Source organism: Rutilus rutilus (assembly GCF_951802725.1).
Source record: "Rutilus rutilus genome assembly, chromosome: 6".
Taxonomy (NCBI): Eukaryota; Metazoa; Chordata; class Actinopteri; order Cypriniformes; family Leuciscidae; genus Rutilus; species Rutilus rutilus.
Window position 1 is genome coordinate 18031282 of NC_140214.1, and position 27275 is coordinate 18058556.

General features: G+C 36.2%; 1 protein-coding gene across 1 annotated transcript; it reads left to right on the forward strand.

Annotated features, from left to right (window-relative positions):
• Nucleotides 1-644: 644 nt before the first annotated feature.
• slc4a2a (solute carrier family 4 member 2a) lies at nucleotides 645-27205 on the forward strand. The gene is made up of 23 exons (XM_084412369.1): nucleotides 645-784; nucleotides 4978-5136; nucleotides 10839-10995; nucleotides 11451-11707; nucleotides 11782-11918; nucleotides 11995-12227; nucleotides 13710-13849; nucleotides 16140-16320; nucleotides 17232-17367; nucleotides 17518-17707; nucleotides 17794-17899; nucleotides 18002-18186; nucleotides 18830-19046; nucleotides 19171-19374; nucleotides 19475-19623; nucleotides 21105-21299; nucleotides 21572-21784; nucleotides 21894-21983; nucleotides 23116-23282; nucleotides 23370-23623; nucleotides 24894-25063; nucleotides 25163-25336; nucleotides 25668-27205. Exons 2-23 carry the CDS (start codon nucleotides 5077-5079, stop codon nucleotides 25746-25748), a joined length of 3696 nt encoding a protein of 1231 aa, XP_084268495.1. The 5' UTR covers nucleotides 645-784; nucleotides 4978-5076; the 3' UTR covers nucleotides 25749-27205.
• Nucleotides 27206-27275: the final 70 nt, after the last annotated feature.

A 27275-nucleotide genomic window follows, 5' to 3' on the forward strand; every position in this document is an offset into this window, starting at 1 on the left:
TATTATTAATTGTATATTATTTGAGTTGTAAACCTGTTTATATCATTCTTACAGTTGTTTAAGGGTTTATGTTTTTTCAGCAACAAGGTTGGAAAACTGGATATAACGTTACACAGAAAAGGTTAATATACGATTATGCCACAAATGCTCTCAAATTAGCTTAGCTTGTACTGAACCCAGAATATTTCTTTAAAGTGTTAATTTCGTCTATTGTTACAAATTACGGTGACACATTTCAGATTTTGTATCCAACACTGCTAATTCATTCATATAGTGCAAAATGAATCGGTGAATAGAAAAATCAACTTTGTTTAAGGCATATGCAACTGCAAACTGCCACTTTTGTGCACACTTTAATGAAAGCATGTACTTGGATGTGTGTATCTTTTCAAATGAATCTTGGAGTTAAGGCCATAGAGCTGTATTGTTGAGTCATGTCCCGTCGGTCACATGTTTGTCAGAGGGCTAAAGGAGGAAACTTAATCGAGGGGGGAGGGACAGCTATCAGTGGGTGCCTCAAGGTTGGAAGTGAACGGCATGTAGTATGTGTGACAGATAGAGAGAGAGGGACAGAGAGAGGTTAGGGTAAAAGTGTAGTGTGCTTCTACTTCCAGAACAGCTTTTCTGTTCTCCAATCACTGCCTTTTTTCACCTCCTGTCCCTCCTCCTCCTCTGTGTCCTTTTCTTTATCTGCCTTTCGGTGGCTGTTTGGCTTCAGTGGGTCTTTGCCATCACACTACAATGACTGCTGTAGCTGTAGTCTGCCTGCAGTGAGCATTCTGAGGTAAGTCTGTCTCTCTGTTTCTCTGTTAGCAAAGCTTTTCTTCTCTGTAACAAGGTCTAGTTAAAGAGAGAGTTCACCCCAAAATGAAAATTATTTCATCCTTATGCTCACCTTCATGTTCTTCTAAACCTGCACGACTTTTTTTCCCAACGCGGAAACACAAAAGAAGATACTTTGAAGAATGTTGGTAACCAAACCATTTAGGTGACTGTTGACTTTCATTGTATGGACAAAAAAGACACACTGAGATGCTCTCCAAAATATCTTCTTATATGTTCCACAGAAAAAAGTTAGCCATTGGTTTGATGTCTTTGATTTTCTGTTGGATATTCATTTTATAGAAAGTGTATGTTCATATTTTTGTAGAAGAACAGCCTCATAAAGTGTTTGCAGTTGTATTTTGCTGAATATGTAACTGCAGCCCTTCCTGTCTTACAAAGTGTTTCCTGCTGGAATTTTTCAATTTCGCGCACACTGTCAGGGAGAGAGGAATGATACGCTTGGAAATATGCTTGAAGGAATCGTAGTGATGTTTTTGCCAGTTTTTGTTGTTGTTGTTGTGATTGGACTGTGATTGTCTGGAATCTGGCTCTTTCTTGTTTTCTCTTTGGTCTCTCATCCTCTGTGTATCCAGCTTAGTGAAGATGAGGATCTAAAGTTACTCTTGGTATCAGAGCAACAATGACTTTGGCCCAGATTAAGATCATTAGATGACTCAGTGATTCTAATAATGGACTGAAATACTGAAGGATTTACTCTGACAAACAGCTGCTTTTTCTCATTAACAAATCTGCTCTATGTTATGCTCCTGTAGCTCAAATAGTAGCTAGCAACATAAAGATTTTGGCTTTGATTTCCAGGGAATGCATGGACTGATAAAATATATTAGCTTCAGCTTGAATGGATAATAAATCACTTTGCCAAGTGAATGCATGTACTTGCAAATTAATCTAAAGATAGTGCTATGTAATGCAATGTTGAGTGTCTACATGGCTCAGACTTTTTTTCTATTTCTGACTGTCTAGTCAGTGTCGTCAGACAGGCAAAAAGCACAAATAGCATAGCAATAGGGAATGTTATGTGATAATTGCATGCTGTAAAGAAACTGCACTATTGCACTGTTTTGTTAGAAACTATCATTTATATCACATACTTCTGTATTTAACGTTCACATGATAGTGGTATTTGAGCAGCATAAGAATAAGCCTCACAGTGTGGATGTTCGAATAGTCTCTGGGGAGCATCTCTGCTGAATCACTGTCCTCAGTCACCTTTAGAGTACAAACACACAGTGGCACCCAAAAGTCTGCAGATACATTGAAAATCTGGGCTTTACTGTTTAAATCTAAATGAAAAGAAACTTTTGACAGTAATATTAAACCCAAAAATATTTGACACAAATAAAACAAACAAAGCAAATGTTAATTTTGAATTAAAAATGCTGTGAAATATTTGAGATTGTACAATATTTCTAGGTCTTCGTCTAGCAAATTTATGACATTGACCATCCTTTGTATAAAAGGTCAGATTTTCTTGTTGGATCATTCTCAAATCATGCTGGACAACATGATCATCAGGTTTTACACAAACATGTGGAATTAAAGGTAGGGTAGGTGATTTTCGGAGAGGCTAGCATAGCAAGCTAATTTGAAAGCATAAGATCCCACCCTCACATCATAGCGTCTCCAAAGCCACACCTCCTCCAAAACACATGAACGCATACAACAAAAGGCGTTGTGTCTCAAAGCAGATAATATTACAATAATAATGAACATAAACAACTTAAAGAGCACTGACCTGTACCACCTGACTGCTGCAGATTCATATCGTCGTTGATAGTGCTGCCATTGAAACGCATTATTCGAGTCACAAACCGCTCCAAGTATAACAACACAGGTTTCCATCTCTTCCCAATTACGGTAGTTATAGCGTGAAAGCAGCATAAGCTCCTTGTTTTGGCTCAGGAGGAAATGTAAAAGGTGGCTGCTGTTTCGGTTGCGGTGATCGGTGACTGACGTCTGTCTAACTCTGCATAGTATGAGCGCTGATGATGTGTGACGTTTGTGCGACCAGGTGCGGAGAGGCATGGAATTACATATGCTGACAGGCAGGTAGGACATCTTATCATTTTATCACGTCCGAATGCAATGATTAGATGAACATTTTATGGTCCTACTGTACGTCTTTCACAGACGATATTTGTATACATATAAATACATCTAGACCACTTAACTCAGTGATTGCTATCAGGATGTGAAGAGACTTTCAACCAGCATAACAAAAAATGTTTCTGGAAAAATCACCTACCCACCTACCTTTTATGCAGCTTGTGTACTGCTGTCATTAAAGCAAAAGGCCCTCTTAAAGGGATAGTTCACCCAAAAATGAAAATTCTGTCATCATTTTACTCACCCTCAAGTTGTTCCAAACCTGTATGAGTTTCTTTGTTCTGCTGAACACAAAGGAAGATATTTGGAAGAATGTTTGTAATCAACAGATCTCGGTCCCCATTGACTTCCATAGTAGGAAAAATATATACTATGGTAGTCAATGGGGACTGAGATCTGTTTGGTTACAAACATTCTTCCAAATATCTTCCTTTGTGTTCAGCAGAACAAAGAAACTCATACAGGTTTGGAACAACTTGAGGGTGAGTAAATAATGATAGAATTTTCATTTTTGGGTGAACTATCCCTTTAAAAAGCCTGGTTTCACAGACATGGCTTAGACTCAGCCAGGACTAGGCCTTAGTTAAATTAGGACATTTAAGTAGCTTTTATAAACATGCCTTAAAAAACATTACTGCTGTGAATCTTGAGACAAAACAATAGCACTGACATAAAGGTTTGTCAGTGCAAGTGGCTTTCAGTTAAGACAGCTCAAACATGCATTTTAAGAATTAAGCATTGTCTGTGAAACCAGGAAATGAACAGGGCACCTTCACCAAAATGCAGTCATATCATCAACACATGGCTCTGAACAATATCATTGCACAGTTTAAAATGGTACGTTGATGCAAATAACATTTGTAAAACTTTTTCTTGATAAAGCTTTGAAGACACTTTATGTCCTAATAATAAAGGAAACAGTGCACATGAACTGCAGCTATTATAACTACTCAGCCTTGAAAAGAGTGTTCTCTGTTTAGGCAAGTGCATGCTTCACCAGCGTCACACACATTACTTGACCTTTGAATGGACGGTGCCACAGGAAACTTTAAGAAAGAGTCAGGGGAAGTAGATAAGCTGAGACTGCAGTGGCAATGTTTTCTCATATTTAGGCCTTGTATTCCAATGATATTCTCTCTCTCTCTTTTTTTTTTTTTTTAAATTGCCATATTGTTTTTGTGATGGCTTGGTGTTAACCTGTTCTTTATAAGTGGAATATTTAAAAAAAGTACTGATGGTTCTGTGGGAAGAAATGCATTACGTACTGTGACCTTACACCTACATCTGTATCGATTTGAATCAGGATGTGGTTTCTAATTTTGGTGTTTTCCATTGAGAAATGTTGCAGAATTTCCTGTGACCTGACCAATTTATATGAAATGCTGTTACTGTGATATTGTATATGAGCTTTGACCTTGTGGTTGACTGATGCTCAGACAGATTTACAGTGTCTGAATATCTCTCTAATGGAGCGTACAAACATCAAGTTGAAGATAAAATATAGCATTGAAAAGCACATCTTCCAGCTTTCAGTTTTCTTGAGATTTTAAGGATGGGGAAATGCCTTTCATGGAATTGAGAATGTATTTTTAAACTTGAGAATGTGCATATGTGATGTTGCAATCGTTTATATGAGTACAAATTATTATGTGGTTTACTCTCATCATAATCTAATGAAATTACTCTTGGAAAAATGGTCTTTAAAAGACTTCCAGCAATATGCATTTACAGCTATTCACAGAATGTATCATTTATGTTACTATTTAACTATATGGATCTTTACTTTAGGGCTTTAAAGCCATTAATGGACAGGCTTTAATGGCCATTAAAGCCAAGCAATCTCTTTAGAATTGAGAGCTTTCTCAGTGCTGCATTTTTAAATAAACTACAAAAAACAAGCTCAGTGAGGAAAAAAATAAAGGTCGTCTCTAAGACATTGCTGCACGTCATTGTTGATATTATTTAAATTGATGTGTCATGGAACTTTTAACCAAGCATATTTTCTTTTTCTGTGTGTCACATCAGGTTATGCTGCCCGAAAGTTCCCAGTTGAGTCTGAGTGAAAGAGAAAAGGGCTAAAGCCAGTGCACTTTACAGCATCACCCACAAACCTGACCATAAGCAATGAGTGACCCTCAGGACGCCAGTGACGTCACTTCTGCCGCAGGCTTGACAAGACCTTCGGTAAGTCATTTTTAAGTATTTTTTAAGTTTGAATTTTTAGACTATGATGATCACTAAGCCGTCATAAGTTTTACTTTACGAGTTTTCATCCATATTACACACTAAATGTTAGTAAATCTGGCGAGTTTACATTGACCCTGATTACTTTTTTATGGCATATTCCTGCTGTAAATTATACAGGGAAGTGTTTCAGACTGATTCAAATGGGTAAATCGTCTTTTTGAACTATTCATAAAATAACTGCATCATAAAGAGTCATTCTGCTCGAGAATCGGACTACACTGGTTGCGCTGTATGTTTTTGAACAGACTCATAAGAGTCCTTTGCTTGTGAACCTAATTACACTGGTCCGTTGTATGAGTTTTTGGCATGCAGGCCTCAAGCACAGTTCAACAGAAAGACATTTTGTAGTTGCAAAGTTTTGTAACCACTGTAAAAAAAACTGGAAAATGTATTGATAATTTTCTGCCAGGACATTATCCAGTAATTTTACGGACAATTTAATGCATAGTGATGTTTAGGAACATCAAGTACCTGTTCTGCTGATTTGTAGAGACAGTGGTCAGATTGCCATTTATCCACCTGGGGTCTGATTCACTAGAATAAGATTTAAAAACAATCAGTGTAACCATGGAGACAGAGCCACCTAATGTGCCATACCCAGAAATCAATTTACATCTGAGGAACATGTTGTGCTATTATACAGCTGTGATGAAGACGTGCTGTGCCAATTGTGTCTTGGTTTTTAAATATTTGTATATTATGTCCCTGAGAAACTGTAGTGTTTTAATTAGCCTTTATCTGGGTGGTTTTCTGCTCCTCATGGCTTAAAGGACCTCCCCCCTTACGCTTCAAGGTGGGTACAGGGGCTCTCAGCAGTGACAATTGAGAATTTAAACCTACTATAAACAAAACTGTTGTTGATCAAAGGCTCATTTTGATGACTTTTGAGAGTGAATAATGTTGCATAATAGCTCCTTAAATAAAAATCTCAACTGGAATAAGACTGTAATTACTTTAACCCTCGTTTCACAGACAAGGCTTCAGTCTAGTCCCAGACCAAATGCATGTTTGAGCTGTTTTAACTGAAAGCAACTTGCACTGGCATCTTAAAATATGTCAGTGCCATTGTTTTGTCTCAAGATGCTCAACAATAATGGTTTATGTAATTTTTTTGAAGTCACGTTTAAAAAAGCTACTTAAATGTCCTAATTGAACTAAGGCCTAGTCATGGCTAATCCTTGTCTGTGAAACCAGGCCTAAATGTCTTCTAATTTAGGTTATATATCAGTGTTGCAGTGAAAATTGCATTAAGATACAGAGAAACAAGTGTTGCAAACAAGATACACACACTGCAAATATAATTTTTGTCTTGTTTAATAGTAAAAATAGCTTTAAACAAGATACATTTGCATCAGAAGCTACATTTTGTAACATATTGGCCTGGTCTCACAGACAGGGCTTAGATTAAGCCAGGATTGGGCCTTAGTTCAATATGGACATTTAAGTAGCTTTTATAAACGTCCCTCAGAAAAAAAACATTACTTGGTTTGCATCTTGAGACGCAACAATGGCACTGACATATTTTAAGATATGTCAGTGCAGGTTACTTTCAGTTAAAACAGCTCAAACATGCATTTTAGTCTGAGACTAGACATAAGCCTTGTCTGTGAAACCGGACGATTAAGACTTATTTTCAGAAAACCCTGAATTGATTATACTTTTCTTACCCCATTGAAATTTTTCTAGGCATAAACCTAAATTATTTATTTTAAAAATATGTAATTCGTTCATAAAACTATATTATTATTGTAAAATACATAATTATTTCCTTCATTTCAATTATTTACTTAATGTAAAACCAGACAAAATTCCTAAATAATGCAAAAATTCAGTGCAGTTGATTAAAATTCTTCAAAAGATTTATCAGTTTATTATATCATTTCATACATAAAGCGGAAATTGTCACAGGAAATGGCTCTTAAAATAAAGATCTCTTCAAAGTGGGTGGAACGGAACATCCTGAAATGTAATTTTAATACCTGATTAGATAATGGTGTTTGAAGGTTATGTGGAAAATTAGTTTTTTTGTGTGTGAAGACTGATGAGATAAAAGAGCTAAACAAATGTCAATCAGCGGATTCTGTGTGAAGTCATTTTCTTTCTGGTAAAACGATCATGTAATTCTGCAGGATCGCAGCTCATTCATTCATTGTTCCAGATATTAAAACGGTGCTCAGATCTCACAGAGGCAATTTCACTTCTGTGGGAAAATGTAAGTCAATATGAGTCTCTCACTGTGTAGATGGAAGGACGAAAGTGAAGTGATAGGAGCATCACATTTCATCCTTTGTAAAGAAAAAAGAGAAACCCTGTGTAGAGAATTCAGTATTCAGGAAGACAATACTTTGAGTTATATCAGAAATATTTGAGCCAGGTGTCCATGATAGAGCCAAATCAGAGAGGTGGAATGTTAGTGTCTTATGCCTCATGAACCTGGGGAACCAATAGCAGTAAGAAGTAAGTACACATACTCTTTCCCTCACTGAAGGCACCAAGTTAGGACTGCTACTGGTTCTCCAGGTGCATGAGGTCGTCACAACAAGATTCCAGGGACGTATTTTCATATAACTTTAGGAATTTAGGGATTTGGGATAATATAGGATTCTAAGCGTACATAATCAGTCCCATCCATGTTTGATATTTAATATAAATGAGGAGCGTTATTTTGGTCTAATAAGATTTTGGTGTAGACGGAGCTCCATGACAAAATCTAGTGTCACTTGTGCGGTCATGGTTAGGACAAACACTCCAGTTAACATACACCTTTTATTGCCTTTAGCTTTTTTTGGTTGCGACTGATTAGGATATGGTGCAAGACATACACTGTATAGGGGGCCATTAACACCAAATGTGTTTTTTTTGTGTGTTAAAAACGTCCATCTTGCACATGTTTACATAGAAAAGAAAAACAATTGAAAATCAGAGCAAAACCTTTCTGTGTGAACAGTCCTTAGGTCTGGTGGAATAGGATCAAAGGGGATCTGGGTTCAAATCCAAATCTATGTATGGGGTTTTGTTAGCCTATGAAACCAACTTTACTTGATAGACAGTGAACTTTAGTTGAGAACTAAAATTTCTCTGAGAAAAGCAGATTTTATATTTTGACTTCTTTTATGTTCCAAAATATTATGCAAATGACTTGTGGAGGGTGAAATGTCATTGGACGGACCAAATTTAGACGTGAATGGGTGGTTTCGGTCACAGTGTTTTTTCTTAAGAACTGGTAGTTCTTCAAAAGGGAAGAAGACGACGTGTGTAAGGGATCCGGATTTGACTATAGATATGGCCGATGATGTCATAGGCTGGGGGTGTAGATAAGTGTCTGTTTACTTCATGCTGCTTCCTTTACTTGACAGCTACCTAGTATGTGGTTGCCATGGTTATACACTGCAGATACCTTTCGTTGTCCTGACTGTCAGCTGGTCACTACTGTGTATTGTGTTTTCTGGTCCACAGCATTGGGTATTTGGTATTCTGATGTCTTACCAGGCTTTTTAACAAGGCTAACCAACAGCTTTATAAGTAAGACAATGCTTCATTTGTGTCCTCGACACGTTTAGCATCCCGATCTTGACTTCATGATCTACTTGAGCAACAGGCTCTGTGAGTGGCTGTAGGAGTGCTGACTCACTCTCTGTGGCATAGAGGGGATGAACTACATGATGTTGCCAGAGCCTGGTATCTGTGGGCATGTTAGTTTTACCCGGACAGGGCCCCCCCTGTCAAAACACTGAATTAAATTGAGCACAAGATCACAAGCCTCAGTTTATCCTCAGGATAGCATACCACAGACAGCGGGGGAGAAGATACGGAATGAGAGAATGAGTGTAGAGTGAGCAAAAGAGAGTGGATGGCCATAAACATTCAGATATAATTTACTAATACCCGAAGAAAGCAATCCATTTGCATTCACTTTTATGTCATTGGCAGTTAATTAGGTGGCGCAAGACCCCTGGAAGTGTGAGATTTGAAATCTGACTTTTTTATGAGCACTCAGTTCTGCATCCAAGTTTTCTTTTTACCAGTCATCTGTGACTGATTATTTGGCTGATGACAACACTGATTCACTGAAGGCAAAAGTTCATTTCATTCTTTCTTAAAGGGGTCATCGGATGCCCATTTTCCACAAGTTGGTATGATTCTGTAAAGTTTGTAACATACTTTGGTTAAAATTCCTCAATGGTTGTGTAAAACAACACCCCTTTTACCTCCTCAAAAACCGTTTTGGTGCATGTGTCTTTAAATGATAATGAGCAACTGCTAACCCCACCCCTCTCTTCGTGGAGATGACATCATATTGACATATGACATCATATTGCTCAGAAAATCCAAACGGCTTTATTATTGAGAGTGTTTAGGCTTTTTGAGGATTAAAAAAAAGGAGTGAATGGATTTTTTTCATTGAATGGTGGTTGTGTCCACACACTGCAAAGACACACTTATATGCAAACACCACATAAAAGTGAATTTTGCATCCGATGACCCCTTTAAGAAAAAAAAAGAAAAGAAAAAAACTTGGTAAATTACCTACTATAATATAACAATATATTTGCAAATCATGTGTTGCTTGCAAAATAATGTATTTCATCAGAATGCACAGGCAATTATGACTGGCAGTCATTGGATTTTGGAGCCAGATTGTGTAGTTCCAGAATATACTAGCAGGGGCTATCCTGGCAAACCTTGAGCCCTTGTTTTACCACGTTATTTTTGTGCCTTGTACTGAGCTTTTGCGTGCGTGAATACATTACAGTATTGATAAGTATTGACCACATAGCTTGTTTATTGAATATTACAACAAGCAGTGATAGATTGTATTTGTTTTTTTGTTTATCATAGTTTAATTGGGAGAATTCATTTATGAGATGGAATTTCATTTTTTGGTCTTTCCTTAGAATGTATTTTGTATAATCTTATTTCTATAATATTTATACAAAGTATCACCTTGTGCACACTCCCATTACAATTTTTGGGATTGGTAATATTTTATTATGTTTTAATGTTTTAAAAGAAGTCTCTTCTTACCATGGCTGCATTTATTTGATCCAAAATACAGTAAAAACAGTAATATTGTGAAATATTATTACAACATTACAAAAACCTTTCTATTTCAGATAAATGCTGCTCTTTTGAACTTTCTATTCATCAAAGCATCCTGGAAAAAAAATTTTACACAACTGTTTTCAACATTGATAATAATCGATAATAAATTCAGCTTGCCATCACAGGAGTAAATTACATTTTAAAATATATCCAAATAGAAAACAGTTCATTTAAATTATAATAATATTTTACAATATTACTGTTTTTCTGTATTTTGGATCAAATAAATGCAGCCTTGGTGAGCATAAGACGTCTTACCGATCCCAAACTTTTGAACGGCAGTATATATTTTCTTCTCTTTTCTCCTTATTTGTGTTTAATACTTTTTAAATAACTTTTTGTTTTGTTTTCTTATGCATCTGTCATGATTATTAGATGATAATTCTTAAATCATTTTATGTAAAGCACTCTGAATTACCATGGTGTGTTAAATGTGCTATAAAAACAAACTTGTCTTACCTGGCTATAATATAAAAATAAACTGAAGAACCTGAGAATGCATGTCTGTTAATATTTTTCTCTCTGGTTATGTGTAGCCTGTTGCAGTGCATTCTCCCCCCCAGCGATGTGACGATGATGACGAAGGGGACTTGAACAAGACACTGGGAGTGCAGCGCTTCCAGCAGATCCTCACTCCCGCCCCGCGCGTGCCCATCGAACAACACCGCACATTTAATGAGGAGGACTTTGAGTGTGAGAGCTTTAATATAAACCATTATATCAAATGAGAATGCATATTTATGTGACTGTTCACGGTGTTTATGCTGTTTCTATTTCTAAAATTTTGCTATTTATCTCCAAATGTGAACTTTAAAGACATAGTGATAGAAATGGGAGGGAAAAAATTGATTTCAAGTATAATAAGAATTGTGTTCCCCTGAGAAACTTTGCAGTCTCTGGCAAAACATTTGCATTCTCTCCCAAGAGTTTCCAGAGAATCTTTGCATTCACTCGCAAAGCACTGAAATATAGTTTTTCATCCTACCTCATATTATTTCCATCACAAAAGTTTTCTGAGGGGACGGAGACATTTTGGGAGAGAACACAATATTTCCTCCCATCTCATTTTATTTTTTACCATCACCATGTCCCTTAAGGGGCTCCATAGTGTGGCTCTTCTACGTCTGTGATGTTTGTGGTATTTGTAGATCACCGTCACACCTCTCTACACGTTCACCACCCTCTGTCTAAACATCTCCCAGAGGACCGGAGGAAAAAGCCCGGGAGGAAACGGAAGGACTCAGGACGGAGGAGGAGTTCATCCATGGGAGCAGCTCCCCCGATAGATGAGGATGATGAGGATGAAGAGGCGGATGAAGATTCCTGCAGCCAGCAGGAACGAGAGGGCAATGTCACCACCACACCTACACCGGACACAGACACAGAGGTGGCAGAGCGGGCAGAGGTAATCAAGGCTCACATACACATACACACACAACATGTTATGACCTTGCTAACCTTTCTCTCTTCGGCCTGCAGTTTTTTGTATCACAAGATGACCCCAACTCCACTGTAAAAAAGAACGGTAATGCCTCGCCTCATCGAAAACTGTCAATCATACCCCATTCAACACTTCACACCAGTATCAGCATCCCAGAAGATGTTGCAACAACCGCGTAAGTGAACACGCACGCACACATAGATTACCTACATGTATGTGCTCACCCTGACCTTGTTCTGTTAACTTTGCAGGGGCAGAAATTGGGTTCGTAATCTACCCAATGGCAGGCGAGTGTCCGCACCATGTTTGTTTCCAAGTTTGAGTTCTCCAGACGGCAGCTCTAAGCCCGGCCGCAGCTATGATCTGCAGGAGCGCCGCCGCACGGGCAACATGACGGGCACTGCGCTAGCACACTACCAACACATGCCCACCGACGAGAGCGAGGCACAGACGCTCGCCACGGTTGACCTGGATGGCATTAAGAGTGAGTATGTGTTTGTGTAAAATCTGACATTAACTTGACAATGTAAGACCACTGGAGAGTTTTAACATTTATTTATATTTAAATATAATATTTTATTTTATAAAAAAAAAAAAAAAAAAAAACTCCAAAGTTTGGGGTCTGCAAGAATTCTCTTATGATCACCAAGGCTTCATTCGATAAAAAATACAGTAACAACAGTAATCGTGTAAAATATTTGTTTTTGGTTTAATATATTTTAAAATGTTTTTTTTTTTCTTCCTGTGATGGCAAAGCTAAATTTTCAGCATCATTACTCCAGTCTTCAGTGTCACATGATCCTAATATGCACAATCATTCTAATACGCTGATTTGACATTCCATTGATTTCTTAAAATCAATGTTGAATATTTTTATGAAAACTGTGATACATTTTTTTCTTTTTGACGAATAAAAAAAGTTCAAAAGAACAGAATTTATTTGAAATATTAATCTATTGTAATAAAAGTATTTCTTTCAAATAAAATCCTACTGACGCCAAACTTTTGAATGGGAGTGTATGTGTGTATATATATATATATATATATATATAAAAAAAAAAAAAAAAAATTATGTCTGTATGAAAATGCACAGCCATTTGTGTGGGCTTTAGTACAGCAGTGTGAGCACAGATACTGTAATAACAATAATGAGAAGAAAAAGAATGTTGATGATAATGATTATGATTATTATTATTATTAAATACAGAATGATATGATGTTTCTAAAAAAGAATATATACAATTTATAATAAAATACAACCTATAAAATATTTTTGAAATACCCCTGAAACCTGTTTAAATGCCTTCTAGGCCTAGGGTATATAGTATAATATTATATATATTATATATTGTATTGTATTGGTTTTTAGTTAGATTGTTTTTCAGTGTTAAGTAGTTTGCATTATGCATTTTAGTAGATCATAGATCATCAATGACGTGTTTTGAGTGCAGGAAAAATTTTTTGTTTCCCCAGCTCTTTTCTGTTTTTTTTCTAAGGTTACAAAGGACTTCTTTATTTACCTTTCTGTTCTCATTCTTCTGAGAATAAATCATGTTTTCAGTCTGTACATCTAACCATCTATGGCTGTGATTCAGGAATGTGGACATTCTCAAAGGGTACAGAGCTTCCCACTACAACTGTGCCTTTGACGTCTCTTTTGTATCCGTGTGTGTGTGTGTGTGTGTGTGTGCTGAATATACAGACAATTTGACCAAACAATAGATCATTTTGAGACATAAAATTGAGTCATGTTCTAGTGACCGCTCAGTGGAGTTTTTCAGTTTGTGTTTGGATGCTGAGTATTGTGTGTAATGTAGCCAGTATTGTCAAGGAAAGGTAAGCACTAAGTTACTGATACTCACAGACCTTCTAGTGTGTTACAATGGATTCAGTGTTGTACTGACTTGTTTGTTGTTTTCAACTCTTGGTTTAGTATTTAAACATCGTCTTGCTGTCTTTCTCGCAGGTCACAGGTTTGAAGATGTTCCTGGTGTGCGGCGGCACCTGGTTAAGAAGAGCGCTAAAGGTCAGGTGGTTCACATCGGCAAGGACCACAAAGAACCCAGCAGTCGCATCCGTACTAAGCTGGATCGAACCCCACATGAGGTGAGACAGCAGCCAACTAGATAATCTTTCTCCTGTCCACTTGGAACTGTATCTAGGTGTTGCGTGTTTGATGTAGTAAATACAAATATTTGCATATTATGTCATCAGTATCACCTTAAAGCTGAAGTGTGTAGTTTCTATAGTGTCACTAAATGGAATTGTAAAAATATGATTAGTATTTACAGTAAAGTCCCCCTGTGGTGAAAATCAATCGTTTATATGTCTATGTGGTGTTTTTAATATGACAAACCATGTGCAAATGTATAAGTCAACACCACTGCTGAGTATGTTCTCCTTAAAACGGCGGTGAACCAAAGACAGTTTCAAAATCGCAATTTGAAATTACTGTTGTTTCTGATGTCACAAACTACATTGCAGCCAACCAATAAGTGAATCTCTGAGCTGGTGTGAATGAGTGGAGGCAGAGCTAATTTGCATATTCATAGAACCGTGTCTACTAATTAAGGCAAGGGTGCACGTTTAAGCTATTTTGAGGCATGAAAAAAAAAATTTAAGAAAAAAAAAGGTTTAAATGTGTAATTTTAGTGATCAAAGATGAGTTTTAAGGGATACAATTATTGACTACAGGGGGACTTTAAAAGAGTATTTCCCAAACACTTCCCCATCTGTCACAAACATATAGCCACACCTGAAACTCACACGACTGGTGAGTCAATATTTCTGTGTTTGCCTGGTCAAATGCTCAAATGAAAAGATCAATGTTTTGACACTTTTTAGGAAATCAACCCAGTAATAGTTTAAATATCGAGCAAATTGCTCTCTTTAGCTTTAATGTGTTCTTGTACTGGGGAGGAAATACTGTAAAGAATAGTTTTAGATTGCATGCTGTACAAATAAAGCTGCAGTATCTATTGGCTCACTGAGCCTGCTGTTGTTTATTAGAGGAGATCATGGCCCTGCTACATGGACCACAGGGTTCGTCATGCCAAACAGCTGAAGGTAGGGCGCCAGAGAGCTGGTATGATTGGTTTGTGGAACAGCTGAAGCTTGCGTGTGGTGTTTAACTACCACTTGTTTGCTGACACCACATCTGTACCTCTGGTGTTGTGGAGGGCAGAGAATGGTCACAATATCAGAACTGTGTATAACCAAGCTCATACTGGCAAAACTGTACTAGTATAGAGCTGTTCAGTTATTAAATAATGGTACTTTTTTGATTTATGAGTAAAATAAGTTCTTAAAGTACTTAAAGAGACTTTAATGTTTTGTTCTACAACATAAATTACATGCAGCCATTATGTGGATTAAAAACTTTTACAGATTTCACAAAGATGTGAGTTTATGTAGTTTTCCAATCAGGCGGCCATTGTAGTCCTTATTATACACAACCATTCAAAAGTTTGGGGACAGATTTTTTTCTAAAATAAATTAATACTTTTAATACTTTGGCAAAGGATGCAATTAATTGGTCAAAAGGGACTTAAACATTGTTACAAAAGATTTCTATTTCACATAAATGCTGTTCTTTTCAACTTTCTATTTATCAAAGAATCCAGAAAAAATGCCTTTCACAAAAATATTAAGCAGCAAAACCATTTTCAAAATTGATAAAAAAAAAATTCTTGAGCACCAAATAAACAATGATTTCTGAAGGATCATGTGACACAGAAGACTTGAGTAACGACTGCTGTTTGCCACCACAAGAATAAATACATTTGTTAGGATATATTTAAATAGAATACAATTTTTTTTATTGTAACAATATTTTACAATATTACTATTTTTACTTTATTTTTCTTCAAATAAATGCAGCCTTGATGAGTATAATACTTCAAAAACAATAAAACTTTTGAATGGTAGTGGATCTTATCTTAAATTGCTATTTTCAAAGCACACAACATATTCAGGATTCACATTTGAGGTGTGTAGTTTAAAGTCTCTTCAAGCAGTGTTAACCACATACTGTATTTTACCCATAAATGTAAACCTCTATTCTAAAAACCCATTAGAAATTCCTCAGGGAACTTCAAATGCTTGAAATTAGTTTTAGGACAACAAATTGAACAGCTCTACTGACAACACAACAGCAGTTGAAATATGCAGACATTTTTGGCTGGCTTGCCTGAAAAGATTGCTCTCGTCTAAAAGAACTGCAGAGAGTCTGCTTCCTCTAACAAATGGTATAGCATTACCTGCCATGATGCATGAACTATATAAGTAAATTTTTTGCTTAAGGTTGTGATGTGTTGTAAACTTTTTGCTTTAAGCGATTTGCATTTCAAACCTGACCGCTGTGTAATATACATTATAAGTGTATGTGCTCTCTCAGGTGTTTGTTGAGCTGAATGAGTTAGTGATGGATAAGAACCAGGAGATGCAGTGGAGGGAAACGGCTCGCTGGATAAAGTTTGAGGAGGACGTGGAGGAGGAGACCGAACGCTGGGGAAAACCTCATGTAGCTTCTCTCTCATTCCGCAGCTTGCTGGAGCTCCGCAGGACCATTTCACATGGTGAGAGAGGGGACAGAGACCAGAGGAGACAGAAATGACTGAAATACAATTATTTTATTATTGAATCAAATAAAACAATATTTTATCTTATATAATAATATAATATAATTCTAAATATTTGTACTATTTTATTAAAATGTTTTTTAATTATTTTATAAAAATATAATAGGTGAATTGATTGCTTGCATATATACTTTTTATTCCATATATATTTAAAGAGGACCTATTATGCTTTTTAAAGTTTTTAACAATTTTTAGTTTTTGATCATGAAAAAGTTCTGCAATGTTAAAAACACAGTCCACTCCAAAAGGAGTTATTCTCTATATCAGTAAGCACTGATTCTGAATTCCCTGAAACGCTTAGCCTTGATTAAATCATTTAAATAAAGCGGGAGAAAGAGAGTATGTGCTCTCCATACATAATAAAACGTAATTTTGTGGAAATAAAAAACATGGAAATAATTTTTATTCTATTGTTTAATATATTTATTTACTTTTTTTTTTTTTTTTTTTTTGCTGTTGTGGAGTGAAATAACTGAAATCATTTGGCGAAGTGAAATGGGTCAAGACCTGCCTGTAAACTACTTCAGCCGTGAGCTTCCCTGAAAATAATTGCACGCCTAAGAACGTTTGTCAACCAATCAGATTCAGGCATTCAACTGCCCCATAGTATAAGTGAAAAATAATGTGTTTTTTAAACATTCAAGCAAGAAAACCTATTCTAGTAGACCCTAAAGACAAAACCAATCAAGACTTTGTAAAAGGGCATAATATGGCCTCTTTAAAATATATTCTGAGCACTATATTACAGCCAGCTTGTAACTAAAATGCTTTCGCTGTAATTATGTTTTGTGGTGTGTTTTGGAAGCAATGTCTTTTGTGTCTGATGTATTGATGATATCATTTTGCAGGTGCAGTGTTGTTGGACCTGGACCAGAAGACCCTTCCTGGTATTGCTCATCAGGTTGTGGAGCAGATGATTATCACAGATCAGATCAGAGCACAGGACAGAGCCAACGTGCTCCGAGCCCTGCTCCTCAAACACAGGTTAGTTTACATAGGTTATGTGAACATTGCATAGCATATCTCAAAAATCCATAAATAATATCCCCTTTAAGATACTCACCTATTCAGGAACATCTTACTCATTTGGATTATGCAGCTGAATCTTCTGCTTTTTGTTCTTCTGTTTGTCAGTCACCCGAGTGATGGCAAGGAGCACAGCTTGTTTAAACGGAACATCTCTGCAACCAGCCTTGGCTCTCTCATATCTCATTACCATAGCAATAACCATATCGCCGCACCCGAGCCCCCTGCCACAGACCCGCTCATTGGAGGACTACGTAACTTTGAGTCGCGCGGTAGTGTAGACTTTGATAAGAATGAGGTACTACAGTCTGTGTGTGTGCTTTTGAGAGTCAAAGAAAGGTAAAATAGACAAACAATTAGACCTTTTCCTCATTGTTTCCACAGAAAGACACACCCCAGTTTTTTGGTTTGCACAAGGCCAAATCTAAACATGAGCTGAAGTTGCTTGAGAAGATTCCCGAGGATGCAGAAGCGACTGTTGTCCTTGTGGGTGAGTTTACTGTCTGTTCTTAGCTCTGTGATATCACAAGAGTAGGCATATGACATACTACATCTGTTAAAGCCTTGATGCAGATGATCTCGATTTTCACAGGTAGCGTGGATTTCCTGGACCAGCCCACCATGGCCTTTGTGAGACTGCAGGAAGCAGTTCTGTTAGAGTCAGTTCTAGAAGTGCCGATTCCAGTACGGTTTATATTCGTGCTCCTTGGCCCACCCAGTGCCAATGTTGACTACCACCAAATCGGCCGCTCCATATCAACGCTTATGTCAGATAAAGTAAGCACACAAGACACTATCAAGTATCTATCTATCTATCTATCTATCTATCTATCTATCTATCTATCTATCTATCTATCTATCTATCTATCTATCTATCTATCTATCTATCTATCTATCTATCTATCTATCTATCTATCTATCTATCTATCTATCTATCTATCTATCTATCTATCTATATCCTTAAAACAAGACTTTCAGAGAATGTACTCGACCCTTTTGAAGTTTGAGGTTTGGTGAGATTTTTTAAATGTTTCTTAGTCTCTTATGCTCACCAAGGCAGAATTTATTTGATCAAATATACAGTAAAAGCAGTAATAATATTAATATGATTCATATTTTTGTGGATACTGAGATGCTTTTTTGTTCATCTGCATTTTTTTCATGCAGATTTTAGAATTTTAGATAGAAAATTCAAAAGAACAGCATATATTTGAAATATTTTTTGTAACATTGTAAATATCTTGACGGTCACATTTAATAAATTGAATGCATTCTTGCTGAATAAAAGCATAAATTTTTTTTTAAATACAAAAATATAAAATCTTACTGAACCCAAACTTTTGAACAGTAGTGTTGTCTAACTGCTCTGTGAGTCAGTTTTTCCACCAAGTAAAAATGCTATTTCAAACGTCCCTTCCAGCACTTTCATGAGGCGGCATATTTGGCAGATGAGCGCCAGGACCTGCTGACAGCAATCAACAGCTTCCTGGACTGCAGTATTGTGCTTCCTCCATCTGAGGTTGGAGGAGATGAGCTGTTGCATTCTATCGCTCGCTTCCAGAAAGAGATTCTGCACAAGAGACATGAGCTAGAGGTCAAACTACAGGCCAAGGAACTTAAAAGCCCTGAGGACATGGGTACAAGGCTCTTGCTCATATGCAGAATACATAAGTGAACAGATCAGTTTCCTGTTTATCCAAAATAAATGTACTGAATGAGCATTTTATCTCCCTTTTATTCATTCTAAATGTATTCTTTCAGCTCTTCATCCACCTTCGAAACCTATAGACGATCCTCTTCAGAGGACGGGTCGGCTGTTTGGCGGGGTTATCAGAGATGTGCAGCGCCGCTACCCTAAATACATCAGTGATTTTAAGGATGCCCTAAGTCCTCAATGCATGGCCACAGTCATATTCATTTACTTTGCTGCCCTTTCACCTGCCATCACCTTTGGAGGACTATTGGGTTAGTTAAAGCTGTTTTTTATTTTATTTAAAGCACTGTTTTTCTGATGCAACTAAAACAAGGTACCATTGCCTGATCAAATAATTTCTCTCTTCCCCAGGTGAAAAGACAGATGGTTTGATCGGTGTGTCAGAGCTGATTATTGCCACTGCCATGCAGGGAATGTTGTTCTGCCTGCTTGGGGCTCAACCTTTGCTGGTGGTGGGCTTCTCTGGACCCCTTCTAGTATTTGAAGAGGCCTACTATTCAGTTAGTATTTATAATAACTAAATACAAATTCTACAAATTCACTAAGATCAAATTGCACCCACTGATAGTGCTTTTTTATTATGAACAAATTGCACTCAAATAGCACTGAATTATGAATAAAGTGCAATTTACAGTATATTTAGCCTAATTTGCTTACAATGGTGTTTTTAGACTGAAAATGACACCAAATTGAAATACCCGCTGTGCTATTGCAATGCATTTAGTACTCAGTTTAGTAAAGGGTACGCTATGTAACTTTTGGCCCTCTAGCATTTTGCGTAAGAACAATGTCTCTGTGACAATTTACAATTGAAACTCTGTAATGAAATCTGTTAGTGAGCTACAAATGGCAAGTTATCTATTCAATAAAATACCTTAATCACCTGTTGAGTAATGAAAACGCCATCTCTGCGTTGCTTTTACAACATTTCAGATCCCTCAGTTCTCGCCATCTCCGAAAAGCCAAGCCAGTGTTGATTTTTGTTTTATTACGAGCTCTGTCGCGTTCTCTTTTTGCCAGCACACTTGCCTCTGTTCAGTGTTTTTTTTTTTTATTCCCTGGAGGTTCGATATTTAGCTGGTTCATGTCTAACTTTCTTGCTCATTGTGACAACTAATCTATGGCACACCCACACCATAAACACATTAAACATTAAACACATTAAAGACACGCACAGGCGAGTGATGCATGTATGCAATTTCCTGAGAAAACCATTCTGACAAGGTCTAAAATATAAACGCTTATAATCAGAATCAGAATCAGAAAGAGCTTTATTGCCAAGTGTGCTTGCACCCACAAGGAATTTTTCTTGGTACTGAAGCTTCCAGTGCACATATACAAATACAAATACAACAAGAAACATAGTAATACAAATTCTAAGAATAAAAAATATAAAAAATTAATAAAAATAGTATAAAAGCAAAAAAAGTAGGGTCACAGTTGGGTTTAGTCCGAATAAACATTTACAGATTATGAACATATTTACAGTATTTTGAGTAGTATGAATAATATAAATATAAATATCACCTGAATTAGAGAATATTACACTAGACAGTGGGAGTCTAGCGCATGTTACAGATTATAAACATATTTACAGTATTTTGAGTAGTATGAATAATATAGATATAAATATCACCTGAGTTTATTGCACTAGACAGTGGGAGTATTGCACTTACAGGCATATGCTTTGGGGGGCATGTTAAGTGTTCAGAAGGGAAATGGCCTGTGGAAAGAAACTGGCTTACCATAGTGAATCAGGGTAAGACCAAAACACTTTTTGGCAGGATTAATTATGTATTGACTCAATATTTAAAGTTTGTACATTTTGAAAAAAAAAAAAGTTACATAGTGTAACTTGAATAAGACAAGTGGTGCAACTGTTTAGTGAATTCGCCCCACAAACAAACTCAACTGTAAAATGTTTCACTGGAATGATATAGCAGGAAAATCTGAATGTGACCATGTATCAATGTGTTTGCAGTTCTGCAGGTCCAATGATATCGAGTTTCTGACAGGACGTGCATGGATTGGAATTTGGTTGATCATCATTGTAGTTCTCACGGTGGCCTTTGAAGGGAGCTTCCTGGTGCGATTTGTGACGCGCTTTACCCAAGAGATCTTCTCCATCCTCATCTCTCTCATCTTCATCTACGAGACCTTCTTCAAGCTGGGCAAAGTATTGAGATGCTATTTGTTGTTTAACGTTCAATAGTGTGGGGTTGATAGGATTTTTAAAATGTTTTTGAAATGTTTTAATGTTTAGGTTCACCTAGGCTGCATTTATTTGATCAAAAATACAGTTACAATTGTTTGGGTCAACTGAATGCATCTTTGCTAAATAAAAGTATTCATTGATTTAAAAAAAAAACTTTGAACAGTAATGTATGTTTATGAGAGAGATTTAAATGCAATTAGCAGATATTCAGACAGTCTTTGTCTACTGTGCAGATCTTTATGGATCATCCTCTCAAGAGCTGCTATATGCGAGAAGAAAATGACACTGCTTTACCAACACCCAGCAGTGACGGCGGACCTGCAGATACCTCTCAAACCCTGAACCAGCCAAACACAGCTCTCCTCTCCTTGGTCCTCACGTCAGGCACCTTCTTCATTGCCTTTTATCTGCGTAAATTCAAGAACAGCGCTTTTTTCCCTGGCAGTGTAAGCTAGTTTTCCAATGTTCATTCTAACATGGGGTGGCATTTACTTGATTCTGTGTGTGATGAAGTGTTATTGACCATAGTGATATTGAATCTTATTTTTCACTCAGCTCCGAAGGGCTATTGGGGATTTTGGAGTTCCTATTGCAATCTCCACCATGGTTCTGTTGGACTACAGCATTAAGGACACTTACACACAGGTGACACATGAAGAAATGTTTATATAATTTGATTAATGTATAATGTAACTAGTTTAGTCTTAGCATTGTCCACACAAACATTCAAATTCATTGCACATTAAGCAAGATTTTAAATTACACATTTCAAAATGACTAAAGACCAACGTGATATTAAAGGGATAGTTCACCCAAAAATGTAAACTTTTAAATAAAAATTTAAATCATTTAAACACCTCATGTTGTTCCAAACCTGTATGAATTTCTTTGTTCTGCTGAACACAAAAGAAGATATTTGGAAGAATATGGGTAACCAAATACTTGATGGGCCCATCAACTTGGTTACATATTCTTTAAAATATCTTCTTTTGTGTTCAGCAGAACAAAGAAATTCATACAGGTTTATGAACCTGTATTCTGAATTTATGAACGCGTAAATGACAGAATGTTCTTTTTTGGGTGAACTATCCCTATATTTATTTTTTTGACATATGACATTTTGAAGTACTTGAAAATGTAGGAAATGTTTAAAGAAATTAAACTTGAAAAAAAAACAAAAAACTTTTTTTTAAATAACAAATTTAAAAAGGACTACCCCCCCCCCCCCCCCCCCACACACACACACACAATTTAAGACCAATTTTGTAACTATCCAAAGATTTATTTTTTTTCCTATGCTTTTTTTTGAGACTTTTGAAAAGGGACATTTTGAAAGTGAATTAAAGACATTTTAATACTTTTTAAACATCTCCCCGCCATTAATTAAAGTCCCATGATATTACTATCTGAGACGATCATCTTAGTACTGGTTTGTAAAGAGGCAGTCACATTTACTATTGTTCAGTGAATTTTTTTCACAGGCGATGTTCCGATATTTTTTTAATAGGAAATCCACATTATCTGCAATTTTGCATGAGGGTGTAAGATTTCCCCACACAGAATCTCTATATTGATCAACAGAAAGCTGCTTGGTTTAAAATGAGCTTCTTTGTGAGCTGAGCTTCATACATTGCTACACTATCAATATTTTTTGCCAACTTCGCTGATGTGACCGTGCTTTAAGGGTTATAAGTTACCCCATGCTTGTTATTTGATTAGAGACTGGAATATCAATACTCATCAATATCATACTGGTCTTTCTTTCCTCCCCATATAGAAACTAAGTGTGCCTGATGGCTTCTCTGTGACCAGCCCGGACAAGCGCGGTTGGTTTATACACCCACTGGGCTCTGATGGCCAGTTCCCCATCTGGATGATGGTTGCCAGCATTCTACCGGCTCTGCTCGTCTACATACTCATTTTCATGGAGACTCAGATCACTACGTGAGTCACAGGCATTCACTAATCTGATCTGACCATGCCTACTAAAACCTCCATTATATTATTCCTCTATTTTATTTTCCTTTACAGTCTTATTGTGAGTAAGAAGGACAGGATGCTGGTTAAGGGGTCAGGGTTTCACTTGGACCTGCTAATCATCGTGGTCGCGGGTGGGATTTCAGCGCTCTTTGGGCTGCCATGGTTGACTGGTGCTACTGTTCGTTCTGTCACTCATGCGAATAGTCTTACGGTGATGAGCAAAGCCGTTGCTCCTGGTGACAAACCCCGAATTCAGGAAGTAAAAGAGCAGAGAGTAACAGGATTTCTGGTGGCGTTTCTTGTAGGTGAGTGGCTTAATTTCAAGGATGATAAATATATATCTGCACCATATTGGTTAGCCGCCTATTTAGTTTATGGCTATCTGTTTATATTGGATGTACTGTATAAATTGGCTGGTATTAGATTTTTATTTGTTACATGCCTATTTCCCCTATTTTTACATTGTGATTAAATTGCCATTATCTAACACTCAATCTAATTTCAATCCAATACTCAAATTAATCTTTAAAATACGAATTATTTAACACTTTAATAACATTTAATACTTAATAATAATTTACTCAATAATACTTTATAATAATAATACTTTAATAATTTAATACAATTAAATTTAATATTTTGCAAATCTCACAATGATTATTAATTGTTTTCCATACTGTACATTATGCCTAATTTAAAATGCTTATTGTTTAAAATTCAAAATAGTATTCAAAATGTTATAGAATTTTAATACTGCCATTAATTACTTGTAGGCCATTACATGAACATAATTATTGGTTTATAGAGTGCAACAGTGCCCGCCCACTTTTTCCTGCAAGTATTTTTTTTCCATTTATTTTTCCTATAGGGATTTCAAAAAAGTCTTTGTTAAAGCATTATAATCCATGAACCAAGCCAACCAGCTACAAGGAGAATCATAACATTACAAACTTTGATTCGAAGCAAACCATTTAAAAATGGACAAAAATACAAGGTACAAGTTATAGAAAGAACTATAATCCCATGAAGCATTGTAAACAGCATAATCAGATTAAAAATATTAGAGAAACTACTCATTTAAAAATGTTGATTATGTATAAAAGTTTATTGCAAAATATGCATGCATATTCAAATATTTAAGAATTTTGAGAGTGTAGAAAGAACAACTCGATTACATCATTTGCGGTGCTTCATGGGAGTGGGCGGAGCTAATACAATCTTTTGGTGCGTTTTTCTGTACAGCAACATGGGTAATGTAGTTAAACATGATTATTTGAAAGAAAGATAAGTTGAGAGAATGCTGTCTAAAAGCTTCAACAGAAGCTTCACAGTAAGGCTGTCTTTAAAGGTTTATAAGTTATCATTGAAAGTCAGTTTACCTATGGAGAAATCATTTTTTTTTTTTTTTACTTCCAGAACTCGACAGTTGCTCTCTATTGGTATCAGCCAGAATTTTAAAATCAGTGCGTCTCTAGATAAATTAGTAGTGAATGGCCAGTTTGGCCATTACTGGTTGTATTTTCTTTATATTTGTTGTTCAGAACTGACATTATATAAACCCTCTTCCTTCCAAAGGTCTCTCGATTGTGATTGGAGATCTTTTGCGGAAGGTTCCTATCGCTGTGTTGTTTGGTATATTCCTCTATATGGGAGTGATGTCTCTCAATGGGATCCAGCTAACAGAACGCATGATGCTGCTATTCATGCCACCGAAGTACCACCCTGACCACACCTATGTCCGCAAGGTTCGTTTCAGAGATTTCAATATTCTGATGACATTAGGTCTGGAATGCCGTTCTCTTCCGATTTAGCTGTGCTTTAACCTTTTGACTCGTCTATTTCAGGTGCATACTCTCCGCATGCACCTGTTCACTTGTTTGCAGCTGGTGTGCCTGGTTGTGCTGTGGATTGTAATGTCAACCGCGGCCTCTTTAGCCTTCCCGTTTGTCCTTGTCCTCACTGTGCCATTCAGGAGGTTCCTGTTGTCCCGAATATTTACTCAACGTGAGATACAATGTGTAAGTGTTTCTTTTCTTTCAGTTTAAAGGCAAAATGCTATTTGTAGATATGGTGTTTAATATAGTGTGTTCAATACCAAAATATAAACCTGTTTTAGTTTTACACCTAAATTTGGCAATGGGGTAAGACAAATAAACTTTTAAGATACATTCTCTAAAAATGTGTCTAATGATATCTAAAATCTCACTTTTTTACCTCATATTTCTATTTTTTACTTGTATTACAGCATATATATAGGCTATATATATATATAAAACAAGGCTAATAATAAAATGTGAAATCTTAATTTGCCCATTGCCTTTAACACTGTTCATTTTGTCTGTGTGACAGCTTGACGCAGATGATGCAGAGCCGTCATTTGATGACAGAGAAGGCCAAGATGAATATACAGAGATGCAAATGCCAGTATGACCTCATTCCTCTTCTGTCACTACCTGGGCTGGCCTGACTTTCTTTTCAGGCAGAGATGCCCAAATGTACTGCCTGTCTTTTTTTCCTCTTTCTTTTAATCAATGTTTGTCTCATTTTGTTTTTGCTTAATTCATGGAGACGTTATATTTATACATATGTAAAAGTATTGAATAGTTGCTCAGTGTCACTTGTATCCGTTGCGTGAAGAAATGTTTGTCGCCTGTACTATTAATATTTTATCTGTTTATTTATCAGAGTTGAAACGTTATTGTGTTATGTGTGTGTTGTGGAGCGTTAAATGAATTTATGATCTCCATTCAGCTCAAAATGGTACAGGAAGCACTTAAAGGTAAATTTAAAATGAAGCCGTTTTTACTGCTTATCAGTTTGTTTTATTTCATTGGAAGATTGCATATAGTGTACTGCTAAAAATGAACAACTGTACAGAATAACATTAATGCAAATTGTGTATGTATATATACATATACTGTATGCATGTATGTCTGTGTGTTCAATATTTTTGTAGCTAAACAGAAATATATATCTATAAGCATTGCCACTAGTGACGAAACACGTTTAATTGGAAGAAGAAAATATATGTTTTTCACAACTGTGAATAATGTCTTTTGAAAATGGTTGCATAGCTATTTTGAAACCAGTTTTCTCACCAGAGCACCAAAGAGGACCGTGTTTTTATCACACGCACACTAAGGGAATCTTTTAAGTAGTCTTAAAAGTTAAAATAATACATGAAGACACAAAAAAAGAGTAATTTGATTATGGTTGATTATTATTTACACAGTTTGTATGAGAGAAAATGACTGTTCAAAGGGTTGCGTTTTACACTATCTCTGCTATGTTGAATAATGTTGTTATGATTTAAATATCACCAAGCACACTTGTGAAAGGGTTTGATCGTTCGCTGCACTACTGTTTAGTTTTATTAACAGGTTCCATAGGTGAATATTTGTTGTTTGAGGTACTGATTTAGAATGTAAACAATTAAGAAGCAAGTGTAGATTTGGTATAATTATGTATCATGTGTATCATGTACATTCCAGTCACCAAGATGATCTTGCGAATAATTAATTTTATAAAGGGACTACATCTAAGATGTTGTTTAGATATGTATGGTTTAAAAAATGTCAAATTGTGTATTTTCCCCTTCTAAAACAGCTCTCTACTGTTTTCATAACTATCCCACACCCTGTAGTAGTGCCTTTTTTCACTCGATTGTTCTTTTCAGATACAATATTGCTTTTAAAAAGCTGAAGTGACCTTAGCAAGAGAACACAGCAGGTGTGATTGAGAAAGAGGTGTTTAATAACAGATTTTTGTGATTATTAATTAATATATGACTGTGGAATGTCAATGATTTGAGCAAATGTTTTGGTTTTAGCTCTGTAAATATTTAGATGCAGGCCCAACAAAATAAAATAATGGAACTGATTTTACATAAGACTTTTTGTCTTATTTTTTTATTTATTATTTTACACACATCAAGCAAATTAATCATGAGATTTTGTT